Source organism: Lepidochelys kempii, chromosome 2 (genome assembly GCF_965140285.1).
Source record: "Lepidochelys kempii isolate rLepKem1 chromosome 2, rLepKem1.hap1, whole genome shotgun sequence".
In the NCBI taxonomy this organism is placed as follows: Eukaryota; Metazoa; Chordata; order Testudines; family Cheloniidae; genus Lepidochelys; species Lepidochelys kempii.
Window position 1 is genome coordinate 243,559,790 of NC_136381.1, and position 17,442 is coordinate 243,577,231.

The following is a 17,442-nucleotide window of genomic DNA, read 5'->3' on the forward strand; positions in this document are numbered from 1 at the left end:
TTCTGAGAGGTGAATTTATCAAGAAAGAACTGCACTGTCTTCTGTAGCTGTGCATTGATACACAACATGTTGTAAATGCGCCCTCTGCTGTACTCTTCAGAAACCGTTCTAGAAGTGAAGCTCTTGAAATCTCTATTACATTTTCTTAAAGAATAGACATGAAGTGACTGTCTGTGAGTCAAGATTAAAGGGACAATTTGAGGACAGCACTCTGTTGTTCATGCTACTGTAACAGTAATAATTTTTTAAAAGTTCAGTTTCCCAGCTACACAACCAAAAGTGAAGCATCAGTGTATATAGGATTTATCAATACTTGGTTGTTGGGGTTTTACAAGCACAGTCATGCTCCCATAGAAGTCAATACGAGTCTGACTGTAATGGGAATTGAATCCAGACCCTTGCTTTGCAACTGGATAACCTCCATGAATTTAAGTCCATCAATGGCTATTAGCCAGGATGGGTAAGGAATGGTGTCCCTTGCCTCTGTTTGTCAGAGGGTGGAGATGGATGGTGGGAGAGAGATCACTTGATCATTACCTGTTAGGTTCACTCCCTCTGGGGCACCTGGCATTGGCCACTGTCGGTAGACAGGATACTGGGCTGGATGGACCTTTGGTCTGATCCAGTATGGCCATTCGTATGTTGTTAAGAAACTATTTAAGAAATATTTCATTCATTCTTTTTCTGTCCAGCACACCAGATTTACTCAAAACTAGATTACTTTCTAACTTCCCGAACTCTAATCAGGTGTTACAATCACATTTTCAAGAGAAATATTGATAGATCAGACCAATCCTTGCTAAGTTTTCCCATAGTTAACCCAACTCTCTGACTGTATTGTTGTAATTGTCATCCCGTCTTCCCCCAATTCCTTTTCCTCATTGTTTGTTGTTCTCTTTTGCATCTTTCATTCTATTTAGATTTTTTGCTCTATCAAGCAGGGACCATGTCTGTCTTGTTTGTGAAATGCCTAACATGCTTTTGGGTGCTCAGAAAGCAAAACAATAACAAAACACTTCAGATTAGATAGAAAATACTTCAGTCCCAAGAGACAAAAATACCAAATGTTATTTTCAGTGAAGAAAATAAATGCTTATCATATCTCATTCTTCTGTTTAACAAAGTATTGACGGCCAAGCAAATGCTTTCTCGGTGGGCTGCAGCTAAAGCACGGAGGAAGGAGAAAGAGAGAATCCTTTTCTCTTTCCTTTGTAAAGCGCCAGAATTGTAATACCCTTCCTCACCACTCATTCTAGTGGACTATATGTAGAGTAAGGTGATACCCTTACTCTCACACAGTATAAGAATGTGGCCCAAAGTATATATCTTCTTAGCTGATGAGGAACTCTTTGCTGCATGCTAACTTCAGTTACAGTAGGCTGAGATGTTCATCCCATTTTAAGAAAATGTTTATTTCGTGCATTAGAAGGTTGCAAAGCAGAAACCTTTAATTTTCAGGTGCTGGGGCTTAAACCTATGTTGGGCACCAGTTAAATATATTTTGTGATCCCAGATCCCCACGGAACATCCAAGCTGTAACTTCCCTGAATGCACACAGTTCAGTACAGATAGAAAGTACATTCAGCAGTCTCTGTTCAGGAGAAGCCCGTGACCAGAATAACAAGGATGCATCGAATAAAGATTAAACTGTAATTAGAAATCCACATGGAGCAAAGTCCTGAGTTTTGACCGCTGCTGTTGCTACAACCTTTTTTCTGATCATTAATATTTATTCCAAAATTACACAAAGTTCTTAACTTAAATAAACCAAATATTGTTATTAATGTCTGTGGAGTTGCATCTAGTGTCTTGCTGTTCTTCAGTAGATGGGATTTGATTGTAATACCAAAGTTTAACCGTCTTACAACCAAGATGGTCAGCACAAATAGTGCTACAATTAATGATGACTTGTTTTAGTTTGTGAAAGGCATGCACAGTCTTATGCTGGCAGAGAAATTACTTGTTTCTCTCTCTTTTCAGGGACACAGACGGAAGGATGCTCTTAGATATTTTTGATGAAAACCTTCACCCCCTTTCGGTAAACTCATCTACCTCTTCTTGTCTTTCATGAGACAGTCTGCTGCCTTGCCCTGTGCTTATGTGTTTGACTCAGTCACCTGTTTGAAAATATTTCTTCCCCAGAAATCCGAAGTGCCACCAGACTATGACAAACACGACCCAGAGCAGAAACAGATTTACCGCTTTGTTCGGACGTTATTCAGTGCTGCTCAACTGACTGCTGAATGTGCCATTGTCACCCTGGTAAGTGTCTGTGAAATTACATCAATCATTCAACAGATCCACCATTGTTCCTTGAGCTTGTTTCTGTGCAGCTGTACAGAGCTGGACGTTGTTAAGGAGTTTGTTCTCATCACACTTTTTGTGGAGATGAAGGAAGTTATTTGAGTTATTTTCTTGGAGAATACATTATTGAAGTTATTACTGAAGTTTTACAGTCATCTATATAGCATGTGTCACGGTCAGGTTTATATCTTGCTCCCACAGCGTGATAACATTACTGGCCACCAGGCAATATAATACTCAGGTGGGGTAAGTGTCTTGGCCATGTGGGAATTTTAGATACTGAAACCATTCCACTTTGGTCAGGTTTACTGTGTATCATTATAGCTTCCAGCAAAGACTCTTTGACAACTGTCAGTAGCTTAATGGCATTAGTAAGAGTTATGGATGCACAAGGGCTGCATGAGTGACTGGAGCATGTTGGAGGCTGCTGTTTTTACTTGTCGTGTACATGACTTTGAGGGGCATGTCGGATCAGTGAACAATTGAATAGCTAAGGATGAAGTTTATCTACCTAAAAATAGAGTGCTAAAGATGAAGGGCCAGATCCGCAGCTGGTTTAAATAGGCATAACTCCATTGATTTCATGGGCTAATGGAGGTAGTCCGATTTCCGCCAGCTGAGAATCTGGCCTGAAATTTCTATCCTACTGACCCTGGTGAGTCTCTTCAGGTTTCAGACACAGTTTTTGCTACATTCTTGGTGTAGGGTTTAAAAAACCAGACATGCTGGTTATTTTCACCTCTTCAGAGTGAGTTTGTAGGACAGTTTTTACCAGGTTTATTTTTGGGGGATAGGAGGTGAAATTGGAGAGGCAGAGCCTTGACATTTGACCCCATTCTTCCTCTTTGACAGTCCCTGAAGTGTTGTATCTCTTAAGCCCTCCCTCTCTTTGATAGAGAATAGCCAGTGGGTCTGGCTCCCTCCAGCGTCTGTCAGTACCACTCATGCTGGTCAGTAGGAGACATGAATATGGGAAGAGTCATGCAAGGTTCGCCCCCTAAAGCCCTTGCTGTTCTGGGATGGGTATTGGAGTGTGCTCCTAGTCAACTGCTTGGCCCAGCCACTATCCATAGTTTTATACAATGAGATTATTGCTCTGTCTCATGCAGAAATAGCACTTAATTTAAAGAGCTTACTATCAAATACAGTGGAACACTCTTACAGAAACTCCTGTTATCCAAATTTACATTCTGTGAGCCGTTGTGATCCCTCGTTCTAGTTGAAAAGACAGGCTTTTATTATGCATAGCAATAATGTAGCGACTGGTTCGCATTAGGCTGTCACACCACTGCTCCGTGTTTCCATAGGAATCTTGTTAATGTGGTCACCTTTGAGGAGAAAGAACAGTCCTCCATTCCTGTTGTAGAGAAATCGTTAAAAATAAAACCCCACAGCTAACTGATTGGATTTTCATCAGCAGTTAAACATGCTGTTTGAATTAATTGACTATTCTTTTGTCTTAATTAACGAGCATCCCTCGTGATTGGAAGCTGAGACCTGAACTCAAGTGACTTGGGTTCTCTTCCTGGCTGTGCCTCTCACGAGTTGTAGGAGCTTCGGCAAGACATTCGTGGCCTGATGTTCTGAGGTGCAGAACACCCGCAGCTTCCAGTGACCTCAATGGGAGTTGCACATGCTCGGCACTTTTCCAGATCAGGCCGTTAATCTGCCGGAACTCCCGTACCACTATCTGTAAATACCCACCTCTGTAACGTGCTTCCAAACCTTCTTTTAGAAGTATGACACAGTAGTATTTTTAATACCACGTTATTCATTAGCTACATATTCTCCCTTCATCTCTGATTTCCGTTTCCTCATATGTCACCATTGCCATCAGTGGGGACCTAGAAATGGATCTCTCTGACTGCATGGAAAGTAATCTGCTTTTCTTTTCTTTTTTAAACCCTCCTAAGTTGGCTTTGCTGACACATTACAAACTTTAGCCAAAATCTGCCAAGTGCTTTGAGTTTTGAGAAGTTGACTATGGGTAGAAACCAGCCTCCCCTGCACAAGCCTGTGTTTCATTGCAGTCCGATGTGGGAACAGACTACAATCTGATCTGCCATCTGCCACTCATTCCTTCTCGGGGGCCTGCCCACACTCAGGCATGCAGCATGTCTCCAGGAAAGCAGATCACAATGCCTCTTAAGTAAGAGACTTGAATTATTGGGTTTTTTCCAGTCCCTCTTTAATATATCAATATATTATTAAAACATTAACAAAGATCAAAGTATGTTGGGTGTCTTGAGGTGAATGCACTGCTTCCCCCTTGGCATGCAGGCATATCCTGGCGATGCTGCCTGAGAAGCATGGACAGCAGCAATGGTGGGTTAGATTGTAGTCTGTACACCTGGTGAAAGAACTGAGTGAAACGAACCCCCATCCTGTGTCGTAAAAGCTGCTTTCCGGAAAAAAAAAAAACCCACAAAACGAAACTCCATTGTAATGTTCCAGGTCAGAGGTGGGCAAACTTTTTGGCCTGAGAGCCACATCTGGGTATGGAAACTGTATGGCAGGCCATGAATGCTCATGAAATTGGGGATTGGGGTGCGGGAGGGAGTGAAGGCTCCGGCTGCAGGTGCGAGCTCTTTGGTAGGTCCAGAATTGAGGAGTTCAGTGTGCAGGAAGGGGCTCCAGGCTGGGGCACGGGGGGTTGGGGGGAGTGAGGGCTCTGGCTGGGGGCGTGTGCTCTGGGGATAAGGGTTTGGGGTGCAGGAGGGTGCTCCTGGCTGGGACCAAGGGGTTTGCAGGGCAAGAGGGGGATCAGGGCTGGGGCAGGGGGTTGGGGCATGGGAAGGAGTCAGAGGTGCAGGCTCAAGTAGTTCCCACAAGCTGCGGCATGTCCCCCTGCTCCAGCTCCTATGCGGAGGCGCAGCCAGGCAGCAATGCATGCTGCCCTGTCTGCAGGTGCCGCCCCTACAGCTCCCACTGGCTGTGGTTCCTGGCCAAGGGGAGCTGTGGGGGCAGCACTTGGGGAGGGGACAGCACGCGGAGCCTCTTGGCTGCCCCTATGTGTAGGAGCTGGAGGGGGGACATGCTGCTGCTGCTTCTTCCAGGAGCTGCACGGAGCTGGGCAAACCCGCGACCCCTCTCCCCAACTGGAGCGCCGGAGCGGGGCAAGCCCTGGACCCTGCTCCCTGGTAGGTTCTCAAGGGCCGGATTAAAATGTCTGAAGGGCCGCATGCAGCCCCTGGACCGTAGTTTGCCCACCCCTGCTCCAAGTGCTTAATTAAAACATTTCAATTAAAGCCTTTAATATTACAGCAAAACAATTTATAATTAAACAAAAATATTTAATTTCCACAAAGCCCTCCAAAGCTGCGAAGAGATTTCTTGTACTGATAGGTGAGGAAATTAATATCTGAGGTTGAAACAATTAAAATACTAATTTGCATTATTTATTTTCAGAATAACACCACACAAACAACAATAATCGAAAGAATAAATTTTATTGCTGATTAAAACTCATTTAAATAACATTTTCTGTCTTGGTGAATAGCTGGCTTGTGCTCAAGCTGTGACCTGGCTTTATGGAAGGAATACTGCGTAAATGTTCTCTTCCCTCTCTAGGAGGTACTTCCATCCTTGCTGAAGCCTAGCGATTGTCATCATTTTCCACCAAGCATATCTGCAACACTGTTCTCAAGGTTCTGTGTTGCTGGTTGGGTGGTAGTGGCACGATCTAGTAAGGTCACTGTTTAATTGGCTACCTCAATATAAGTGCTCAGTATTAATATTATCCATAACTCAAGGAAAAGGTGTCTTCACTAGTTATTTGTTGTCACTTTGTCCTACAAACACATAAGCAGTCTGATCACTAGAACTGGGGAGGAAGGATGGTCTATTGGACATCAGTTCTGTGCTCTGCCACAGACTTCCTGTGTCACCTTGGGCAAATCACTTAATCTCTCTGTGCCTCAGTTCCCTATCTGTAAAATGGTGGTGATAGCACTTCCCTGCCTTTCAGGGCTGTAGTGAGGATAAATACATAAATGATTGTGAGATGCTCAAATAATATGGTAATAGGGGCCAGATGAGTACCTAAAAGAGCCTAAATTATTTTTTTAAATTTAGATGAATATAGATACAAGAAGATATTTGTTGGTGCCTGGATCACATTCAGCATTTGTACCATGTTCATCTCCACAGTATGCCACAGTGATGAGAGTATTGTAATTACATAAGGGAGTCTACGTTTGCCATATGAATTTAACTAATCCAACCAAATGTTCCCAAGTTCTCCTTATCCTGGAAACAGTCAGGTTTCCAACAGTAGAATAAAGAGAGCACTGCAGAACTGCAAAGAGAAAGTTCATCCCACCTGCAGTATTTCCTCAGAAGGAGAGTCTAATGCTTAGGGATTTACTTTGTCTCTCTATCAGGTATTCCTCCAGGACAGTTTCATTATAATTATAGGATCTCACGTGTGTGTGTGTACACACGCATATGTGTAGAGCAAAAAAACTTGCCCTCCCTTTACTGCATTTACATCGCGTATTCTGACTTTTAACTGCTAGTGAAAATTTGTTTAATCTAAAAACATTTGTTTGACTTGCTAAATTGATGTATGGAGGAGAAGGCTGTTTTTCTTTCTGTTTATTGATTTTGCTGGGTGTCTGGAAACCATTTTCACCAGATAGGAGGGGATTTTCTTGAGAATAGAAAGGTGTCCTTTATGGAACGGAAAGCCACATTGTCCATAGTGTGACAGCTCATTGTGAATCACGAAGGAGGTAGCAGAGCTAAGAGGAAGGGGAGGAATGGGCACTAAGTTAGTGAAATATGTCCCTCCACCATATTCTTTAATCTGTCCTAGTGACATGAATTCTGCAGCTATCACAGCCCTATTGAATATCTGACAAACTCAAGATATGAAAACCCTTCCACGTGCTGGCCACCATTCCTCTTGCTAGTGACAATCTTATAAAAGCTATCCTGAATGCTTATTTAATAAAATCTTGTCATTTAAAAAAAGTAAATGGCCACAATGCTATTCTTTATCTTTTGTTTAAGTTTGATACCCTATTGTGTCCAAAGATTCATGTGGCAGCATTAGGTTATTATCTGACATAAAATCTGCTCCATATTATATATCAATACTAAATTCACTGTCTAGGAAATTTAAAATCACTACCTCCCATTTCTTTTTTGGGCAGTGAGACAAAGCCAAAAAATTCCTGTTAGGCTCAGTTCTCTATTTTCCATACAATGTCACATACCTAGTGGTGATTTAAGAAAAAAATAAAACAAAACCCAAAACCTGCTGATCTGCAGTAATGACTACAAATGCTTTTCTTTGGAGCTGTGCACTTTCCTAACTAGTAGCATCTGTGACCATGCATAATTACCCAAGAAAACAAAATGGAACTGTGTTGACTTCTGCTTCAGTAGAAATATTGCAAAGAAGCAAAATTTAAGAGAATGGGGGGAATCTGTTTTGGGGGTTTTTTTCCAAAGGAAAAAGTACAAATTCACTCAGGGAATGTGGTTTTATTTTTAGACTTCTGAGTTAATGATCTTGATCTTCCATTCCTTGTGAACCCAGAACTTCCACTTAAGTCAGGGGGAATCCTGGCTGTGTTAGGAAGGAACAGTGAGGCCCAGTGTACAAGGAGAGTGGAAAATAAATATCCTATAATAGTCTGAGTGTCTTTTAGCTGCATCTTTCTTTCCAGGAGAAACTGGATGAAATTTTGAGGCAGAATCAGAGGTTATGAGCACTGGAGTTTCTCCTGATTCACCTAAGGTTTGATGTTAAATATCTGGTGTTTGTTGTTGTTGTTAATAATAATAGTTTTTTATTTTTGGCCACCTTTTTCAGAGATTTTTGGAGCTAACTACTTCACTACTTTTCACATTTGGTCTCTTTTCAAAGTTGGACAAGCAGAAGCAGTATCATGCCAGGATATCCTCTTCTACAAAATGGATGGCACCAGGTCTGTCTGGAACATGTTAGGTGCCCAGCTGAGCAAGTGCAAAGCATGAAGTTGTTTTTGGAGAGAGTCAGCAGGGAGCTGGCTAATCTCTTAGAACAGAAGCTTGTGGCAGTTCAGTGGCTGCATTCGAGCCAATAAGCTTCTTTCAGTGCCTAGCAAAAGTTACCTTAGTGCCAGTACATACAATAATCTTTCCATGCAAATCCCTTTTCAGTTTCAGACATTGGGATGCACCAAACTTTTGTACTTGTGAAGAAACAGATGTATTTATTCCTTTTTACTTTGTTGATGTATGTTGGAATGGAAACTGTGCCTTCATGTGTTATGTGGGGGATGATAACATTTAGGCCCCAGTCTCACAACTGACAGTGTGTGGGCAGATTACCGTGCTCACAGGGACCACCACTGGAGCAGATTGGGGTCCATAGAGGCACAACTGCATGCTACCAGCTGCAGGATTGGAACCTTAAACAGCATAGGCTGGACTCTCTTTACCAATGTAAATTCAGTGATTCCTCTAAAATCAATGAAGTTTTGCTAGTAAAATTCAGATCAGAATCTGACCCACAGTACTGAAAAAACGTCATGAGAAAAGGCTCTGTTTCTACCTTTATGATGCTAAATCCTTCATATTTCCTTCTCTGCTCAGGTTGATGGCTGATGAGAAATGAAGTTTTTTTGGCGGAGGTCTTGCTCCTACTGCTGGTATTTTGTCTGAGAATTTTATAACATTCTGATAATGCCAGCTGATTTCCATCAGCTCAGTCAGCCATAGGTTGGCTGCCCACTTGCTCCTTTGTGCTTTCTCTCTCTCCCCCCAGAAACATTCAAGAATGGCTGACTTTTGTATTAGAAATATGTAATTATTAATTCTGTCATCTGCTACTCTGTTATCTTTTTAAGGTGAGATAGTTAATCAGGGATTTCATTTTCCCAGTGGTAGTCACTGTGGTATAAATTTTTCACATGTAACTAGCCATTTTGACTGGACAGTAAATTTTAAGCCAAGTAAGTACATTTCCCTTCCCCCCCCCATCTCCAACCCTTTCTGAGCAGTTTACATGGACTGGGTTGGATGATGTAATGAGCATTCTGAATCTACCCTTTAATTGACCCCACATCTCTTTCAGAAAAGAGATCATCTAGTCTAAAAGAGTACCTCTGCTACAGTTTTCATAATACCTAGTTTTCACTGTACCCAAATCTGCAGTAAATTTGGTTTTGACATAATTAATCTCTACTGTTACCACTTCATTGCTCCACTGGGCTCTTGTTTAAATGTTTTGAGATTTCTAAAGTTCTTAGATGAACATTTTTTAATTTGGGCACCTAGATGCATTTAGGCATCTGAGTAAAAGTGGCTTGACTGTTTTTTTTTCTTTCCCCAGAGGGACTAAAGCAGGTAGTGCTCAGCACCGCTGGAAATTGGCCACTGAATCATTTAGGTGCCTAAATTTTAGGCACTCAGTATTGAAGGATTTTCAATGGCCTGAGCCCTCAAGTTCCTTCAGTTCTTGTTGACTTCAGAAGGCGGTCAGCACCTCACACGTTTGGGCCTTGTGTGAAGCTTGTTCCAAAATTAAATGCTTTCAGTGCAGAACTGTGTAGGTCAACAGAGTTCTTGCATTTTGCAGAACAGGAAAGGAACACCAAATTACTCCTGTTTTCTTACAGCTGCTCTGTCACTGAAACATCTGATCTGCCACACAAACAACTTGTCTGAATCTTGCCAGTGTTGCAATAGAGATGGCAATTTCAAGTTATTTCTTTTCAGTGCTCCCTACGTAGCCTCCATTTTGTCCGATGATAAAAACAGCCATTAAGAGTAGAGCTGGTTGGGAATTTTCCATTGGAATGATTTTTTTCAACAGAAAATACAGTTTCTTCAATATCAACGTTTCCTTTAGGAACATTTTTCAATTTTTAAAAAAAAAATAATGTGGTTTTCCATTGGGAAAAATCAAAATGAAATACTTCATTTTGCGTTAGTTCAACCTGAATTGGAACATTTTGGTTTGTTGAAATTACCTAAAAAGGTTTTATTTTGAGTCAGTTTAACATTAAGCTGCATTTTTCCACTGTGGTGCATTGCTGATAGGACTTGCAGTGCAGACCCTTTTCTCTCCATTGGGCTGGCTTCTACTGGGGACTACATCTCCCTTAATACAACATGGTCTCTCCTCTTGCAGTCTGTGTGGTGTATTATGGAAGGCACAGGAGTACAGATGCATCATAGGACATGTTGTCCGGCCAGGAAGCCTGGCCTGTAAATGGGAATTGAATATCTGGATCTCGAACCGTAACTCCTATGAAGCAGTTGCTCATACTGGGGGAAGAGCAGTTAAATGCTGAACTGACTAAAAACAGTGTTTAGGGTCAGTTCAATAAGCCAAAAATATACATTTTGATTTGGGAATATCTAAATATTTTGTTTGGACCAGAAAACATTAAGATGAAATGCTTTGATATTCCCGAATAGAAATTTTTTTTCAATACGTCTTTGCACAAAAATTTTGGTATTCAATATTTTGTCCCAATTTGGGAGGCAAACAAAATTTGAAATATTGGAATTTCCCATGGGATGGCAATTCTGAATTTTTCCTAGCTCTCATTCAAAGCAAAGAAATCAATACCATTTTGGTTTCAGTCTTCTCCAGTCTTGAAGTATGTAATAAATATTATTCAACTATTAGTGTGTCATCAGAAAGGTATTCGCAGCTAGGAAAAATCACCTAAGCAGTTTAATGTATGGCTAAAATATTAGACTGCTAATGTCCTGAGTGTAACCTCCAATCCGATATTTGGTGTAAATTCTGTGAAATGGCCAAGAAAAAGCCAGAATTATTACTATTCTGACTGAGATTTTAGCTTCAATTCTGTTATTTTATGTTTGTATTATTAAAAATGCCCAAAGATTGCTTACACGATACACCCAAGAATTTCATTTGTGGTTACAGTGAAATACAAAGATGCCAAGTTTTCTACAGGAAAATCTGTTGTATGTAGCTGGTGCTTGACATTTTCAATGAACAAATGTAATACAGACATGCAGATAAGGCCAGCTTAGGTGGCAAATACATCAAGGAAGTTTTTGTTTTTGTTTTAATATAAGGACCAGTGCTTCTGGAGTTTGGGGGCACAGCATATTTCAAAGTAAAAAAAATTTTAAATGAGCATTACTTAAGATTTTCTACAGCAGAGCATTCAAGTAACCAAAATATGTAAACAAAGTTTTTTTTAAAGATTGAAGTGCAGTTAGTGTTTAAAGAAAAAAAAGTGTGTGTGTGTGTGTGGCAGGGGTCCAACCTGTTTTGCAGCCTCAGATAATAAAAGCAAAGTCATATCTTGTTTGGCCAAGGGCCACCAAACATTTTCTATCCTGTGGTGTTTGTTTAAATAAGAACTGAGCTCACTATATGGCAGTCTTGTTACCAATCAACCTGAGAGCCAAACTGTAGACTCCATAATCATGCTTGTTGGAGTCTTGTGGCCACACTATTTGTGATTATAATTGGGTAAAGATGGGGTTTGGAGGCTCTGAAAATACTGAGAGGAATGGGAAAGTGAACTGGGGTAAGCAAGTGCTTTTAGTTTTTAGAATCCAGCTCCGTGAATGTTTAGCTAGGGAAGCATTGTGGACTTCCATCTGCATAAACCTAGTGTCAGAAAGACAAGTCCCTAGGGATCAATTACATGGAAATAAAGTGCTATTCCAGAATGTCTGCAATCTGTTAAGGCAGTAGTACTATTTCTAAAGATGGATCAAACTCTCTTAAGTGGGTGAAAGTAATTCATGGCATTTAACTCCTGGCTTCTGAACACCATACATGGTAATTATATTGTATTACTTATGGTTCTGTAACAGAAAAATCTACTGAGATAGTCACGTGGAGATGAGTCTTCAGTAAAGATGACAGATTGCTTCTCCTGATTCTTTCAGGTACAGATTTATTTCCTCCAATGTTCAGATGAGTACATTTTATAACATACTTCCCTAAGGTGAACTTTTTAAATTCAGATTTAGTCCCCTTTAATTTAGCAACTGATCCTAAAGACAGGAAAATACAGAAGGTCTATTACTTTTGTAAGTTAAGGAAGAAGGAGAATTAGAACATAATGAGCTTAGCAAAGACATTAGAAAAGCACAATAAATCTTAGGTCTATTTGATACAAAAATTGGATTGAAATTAGTGAGCAGATCTGCGTTTACCCGAGTGCTAAATGTGCAGAGACGTAGTTGCACAGATGATGTGAATACCAGTGGGAGCTGCACAAGTAAATACCCAGCATTTGTTTTTCTTGAGCCTAGAGCCATTTCTTGGCTTGTGCCAGCAGAAGCCAAGTTTTGGTCCCACGCTGCCAGTGAATCTGCTTAAAATTAGGGCTACAATGGTGATAATCACCCAAAAGCCTTGCTCTGTAAATGGGCCCAGAGCCAGCTGGAATAGCTCCAAAAGTTGGTGCTGATTTAGCATCTCTCACCAGGAACTTCCACTAGCCAGAACATTGCATTGTGTCTCCTCAGCAACACAGGCTACCAAGGGAACAGCAGACCCATTCTCTAATTTCTACACTGGCTTCCTGTACAATATTGAGTCAAGTTCAAAGTCTTGATCCTTATTTTCAAGGTGCTTCATGGTCTGGGTCCAGCATACCTAAGAGATGGCCTGAAGCACTGGGATGAAGAGGGTAGCCAACAACTCTGTTCCTCTGGCACAATTTAACTCTCTATCATAAGGGTAAAGCTCATCTGTGCAGGAGACAGAGATTTCTTGGTCTGAGTCTGTGGAAGGAACTCCCGCAGAAGCGAAGGACCATTACAGACCTTCCAAGTGCCAGACACACTTCTCAGATCTGCCTTCTCTAACGTAAGTGCATAATAGCTTGTACATTGAAAAAAACCAAAACCCCACCGAAACAGAGCACTAAGCTGCACACACAGTTCTCCCCTTAGAGACAGGATAAGAGAGAAAACCAGCCAAACAGGACAGATTGCTTAATGGGCTACTAGATGGTGCTTAAATACTATGGAGATGAGGGTAGTATAAGAATAAAATAGTGTTCTCTGGAGTCCTAACTTGATTCTAAAGCTGCAGGCCCCTGGAAAGGGTGCTGGCCATGCTTCCTTCCCCAAGGAGAATTACCCCTCCAACCTAAATGTGCTCTTATTTATATTAGCTTGTTATTTCTAGTCTATATTCCCTGTATCCTAAATAATTCTTCTTTCTTCTTGGTATTTACACTCTTCAAATATCTGTATCTCATGTCCTTAATCTTCTCTGAGCCAAGCTATACATATTTAGCTCTTTGAATATTTCCTAATATTTCCTCCCCTCTCTCTGATCATTTTCCGGCCCTCCCCCCGCTTCTGGCAGGTTCGCGGGCCCAGTGACCCCGGCAGGAGCAGGATTTCCAGCACTAGGACCCTGTCAGGGCAGCAGGTGGTCAGGATGTTGAGTGCTGCTTGGCTCCTACTTAGCTGAAGCTGCTGCTCTTGCTAAGGATTGAAAAGGTTAAAGGGGGCAAATTGAGGGGGATGGGCAGGGTCTGAGCAGAGGGTGGAAACTGACTGCAGGCCAGGGATCAAACAGCTGGAGGCAGAGGCAGGAGGGAGGCTGTCATAAATATAAAGGGAAGGGTAAACCCCTTTGAAGTCCCTCCTGGCCAGGGGAAAGCTCCTCTCACCTGTAAAGGGTTAAGAAGCTAAAGGTAACCTCGCTGGCACCTGACCAAAATGACCAATGAGGAGACAAGATACTTTCAAAAGCTGGGAGGAGGGAGAGAAACAAAGGGTCTGTGGGTCTGTCTATAGTCTGGGTCTTTGCCGGGGATAGACCAGGAATGGAGTCTTAGAACTTTTAGTAAGTAATCTAGCTAGGTATGTGTTAGATTATGATTTCTTTAAATGGCTGAGAAAAGAATTGTGCTGAATAGAATAACTATTTCTGTCTGTGTATCTTTTTTGTAACTTAAGGTTTTGCCTAGAGGGGTTCTCTATGTTTTTGAATCTAATTACCCTGTAAGATATCTACCATCCTGATTTTACAGGGGGGATTTCTTTATTTCTATTTACTTCTATTTTTTATTAAAAGTCGTCTTGTAAAAAACTGAATGCTTTTTCATTGTTCTCAGATCCAAGGGTTTGGGTCTGTGGTCACCTATGCGAAGTGGTGAGGCTTTTTATCCAACATTTCCCAGGAAAGGGGGGGTGCAAGTGTTGGGAGGATTGTTCATTGTTCTTAAGATCCAAGGGTCTGGGTCTGTAGTCACCTAGGCAAATTGGTGAGGCTTTTTACCAAACCTTGTCCAGGAAGTGGGGTGCAAGGTTTTGGGAAGTATTTTGGGGGGAAGGACGTGTCCAAACAGCTCTTCCCCAGTAACCAGTATTAGTTTGGTGGTGGTAGCGGCCAGTCCAAGGACAACGGGTGGAATATTTTGTACCTTGGGGAAGTTTTGACCTAAGCTGGTAAAGATAAGCTTAGGAGGTTTTTCATGCAGGTCCCCACATCTGTACCCTAGAGTTCAGAGTGGGGGAGGAACCTTGACAGAGGCTGATGAGCAAAATTCGGGGAGGGAGGTAAGAGCCAGTGTTCAGGCCAGGGCTGAGGTGCTGTCAGATGGTGGCAGAGGAGGTAACAATTACTCTGATGGGATGATCCACCTGCCCTGTTTGCAAAAATAGGGTGTGGGCAGAGGAGCTTCCATGCTTAGGAGGAAGTGTTCAGAAAAGAAAAATGAAGATGTCCTGGGCTGCTTATGATATACAGTTAGGGGAAGCAACAATAGAAACAAAGAAAGTAAACACTGCACAGGTAAAACATACCTTAAGTTTTTAGTGAACACTCAGAGTAGATAAAACACCCTGCTCCCTCCTTTAGCTGTGTTTTCCTATTACTGCGACCTATCCTTACTTGTTGCGGCCCCAGCTTGATTCAGTGGTTATTACAGAGAACAGAATAAGGAGCCTCCCTCTGATCCATTGTAATAATGCTCCATTCGCTGGCCAGCAAGGTGCGCTCACACATCAGGGAACTGACACCTTCAGGGCAGACTGGCCCAGGATGCTGAATACCACTTGGCTTTTCTTTTAAAATGCCTCTAATTCTGGGCAAGGGACAATTTTCAGTTGTGCCCCAACAGATAAAAAATACAGGACATTTACAGTACAGGTGAAGTGTACAGTAGGGAAATCCACATTAAGCACAGATCTGGATTGGGGCTGCCGGTGAGATATGCACTGGCGAAGAAGCATGTCCACTGTATCCTGTACTTTTAGCATTCTAGGCTGTGACACAGCCAGTCTATTCCTGACACCCGTCTTTACGACACCGGGGCCATCACCTGGGTAATATGTCCATCTAGCCACTATAACCCTGGTACTGGCATTTCTCTCACTGAAGCACAGCATACTCTGATTTCACAATCACCACAGCCATATACTTTCTTCTGTCGCCACACTTAGGTGAGAGGGGCCTCGCCTGGCCAGAAGTCAAGTGTCATAGAACCACAGGGTTAGAAGGGACTGCAAAGGTCATCTAGTCTAACTCCCTGTCAAGATGCAGGATGCGTCATGCCTCTGATCAGCTGTCACAACATAGATTCCCCAACTGAATGATACTTCGCAACTGGCCTTCTATAAACAAGCCATTCTGCTATAGTCCTTCACCTTTAAAGGGGCATAATCACAATTTGCTTGGCAGGTTTTTAGGAGGAGAAACGATCAGTTATAAGCCAACCATAAATATTGTACCGATAAGCAAACGATCAGTTATAAGCCAACCATAAATATTGTACCGATAAGCAAACGATCAGTTATAAGCCAACCATAAATATTGTACCAAGAGCAAACTCTTCTTAGAAAAATAAAATCACAATCCAAAAGGTAAAAAACAGAAATATTACAATGTTCCCACCCCTTCTATAAAGGCCAGAGAAAGGGTGGCCTCTGCTTACAGAGAGTCAGATGCTTTGTTGGTAATTCAGTTGCTAGATAATCTACCTCTGAGGTAAATTCGTTCTTTGTTTACTCTTGAGTCCCTTTTATTCTCCTACGTGTCATCGAGAGAGGTGGCTGTTTATTCTAGCCAGAATCTCACTGTGAGGTGGTGGAAACCAGTATCACCTTTTTATAAACAAATACAATTATGTGTCTTTCTGAATATGTTTCATGCCATTAAGTCATTGCAGTATCCATATTTGTTACAATTATTTTCAGTCCGTGTTTTTTTTCAGTACCTATCAATGAGTTTATTTAAAGGTTATGTAGGAGGATACTAAAGGAATGTTAAAGGATTGTGTGACAATTAATGTGGCACCTAAAAGAATTGTACAGTAGCTTTTATTGTCTATGTACTGTACCAATATGCAAAAATAAATGTCGTCAGATGTCACAAGTGTGGTGCTCTGCTCTGTCCAATATTGATAACGGTCGGCTGCGTGCGTGTGTTCCCTCTGTGTGCTGCCCTGGCTCTGCACAGATCGCTACACAGCAGACCCCGAGAGAACCCCCAATGACCACAGACTCTGTTAAGGTATGAAGACACCCTGCCAGGTTTATTGTCAAATGAAGCACAGTAATAGTTTCCCGCAGACTCCACAGGACATACTACGAATATGTGCCCCCTTGACAATGGACCCAGCTCAGTCAGTGGCAGGACTCTCCACTGCTCCCTAGGCCGGACAAAGACATCTACTCAGGGATGCATTCTTATACACAGGTACAAACAAGTTACACATCACTTCTGACGTATTGAGGTACAACCCCTCTGCCTGTTGGGGTGCTGCCTCTCTCCTTGTACATGTTGGTTCGAACCAACAAGTCTATCCATCATACTATCTTTTTGACCCTGTCTTTTAGGATGGGTCAGCCTGTTCCTCATTATTTCTGTGGAATGTATTCGTGCCGGAATGTTCTGGTGCCATCCTGACACAGGTTTATCCTATTAGTACTTGATACCCTTTAGGTATGTGTATACGTCCAATTAGCAGCCGCCTTCATGCCACCTTTTGTGAGCAGGGCCTGCCTCTGGCTCATAGCTTAACTTTGCTTTGTTAGCGAAGTCTTGACCATTACTTTAGTTCAGGCCTCAGACCGGGCCTCTGATACCAAGGGTTTATGTTTCAGGGCCTCATCTTACTACAAAATGCATTATCATTACTCTGTAATATCCTAACTCAGATCATCTAAAAACTAATGGTAGGG

The 17,442-nt window shown here is 41.9% G+C and overlaps 1 protein-coding gene across 4 annotated transcripts in view; it reads left to right on the forward strand.

Moving 5' to 3' along the window:
- Positions 1–17,442, forward strand: part of CCNY (cyclin Y) — a 228,300-nt gene that overhangs the window by 179,907 nt on the left and 30,951 nt on the right. For all 4 annotated transcript variants that reach the window (XM_073334456.2, XM_073334457.2, XM_073334459.2 and 1 more), the window contains 2 exons: positions 1,981–2,038; positions 2,143–2,262. In XM_073334456.2, the coding sequence (XP_073190557.1) occupies positions 1,981–2,038; positions 2,143–2,262 (178 nt within the window). The remainder of the gene's footprint in view (positions 1–1,980; positions 2,039–2,142; positions 2,263–17,442) is intronic.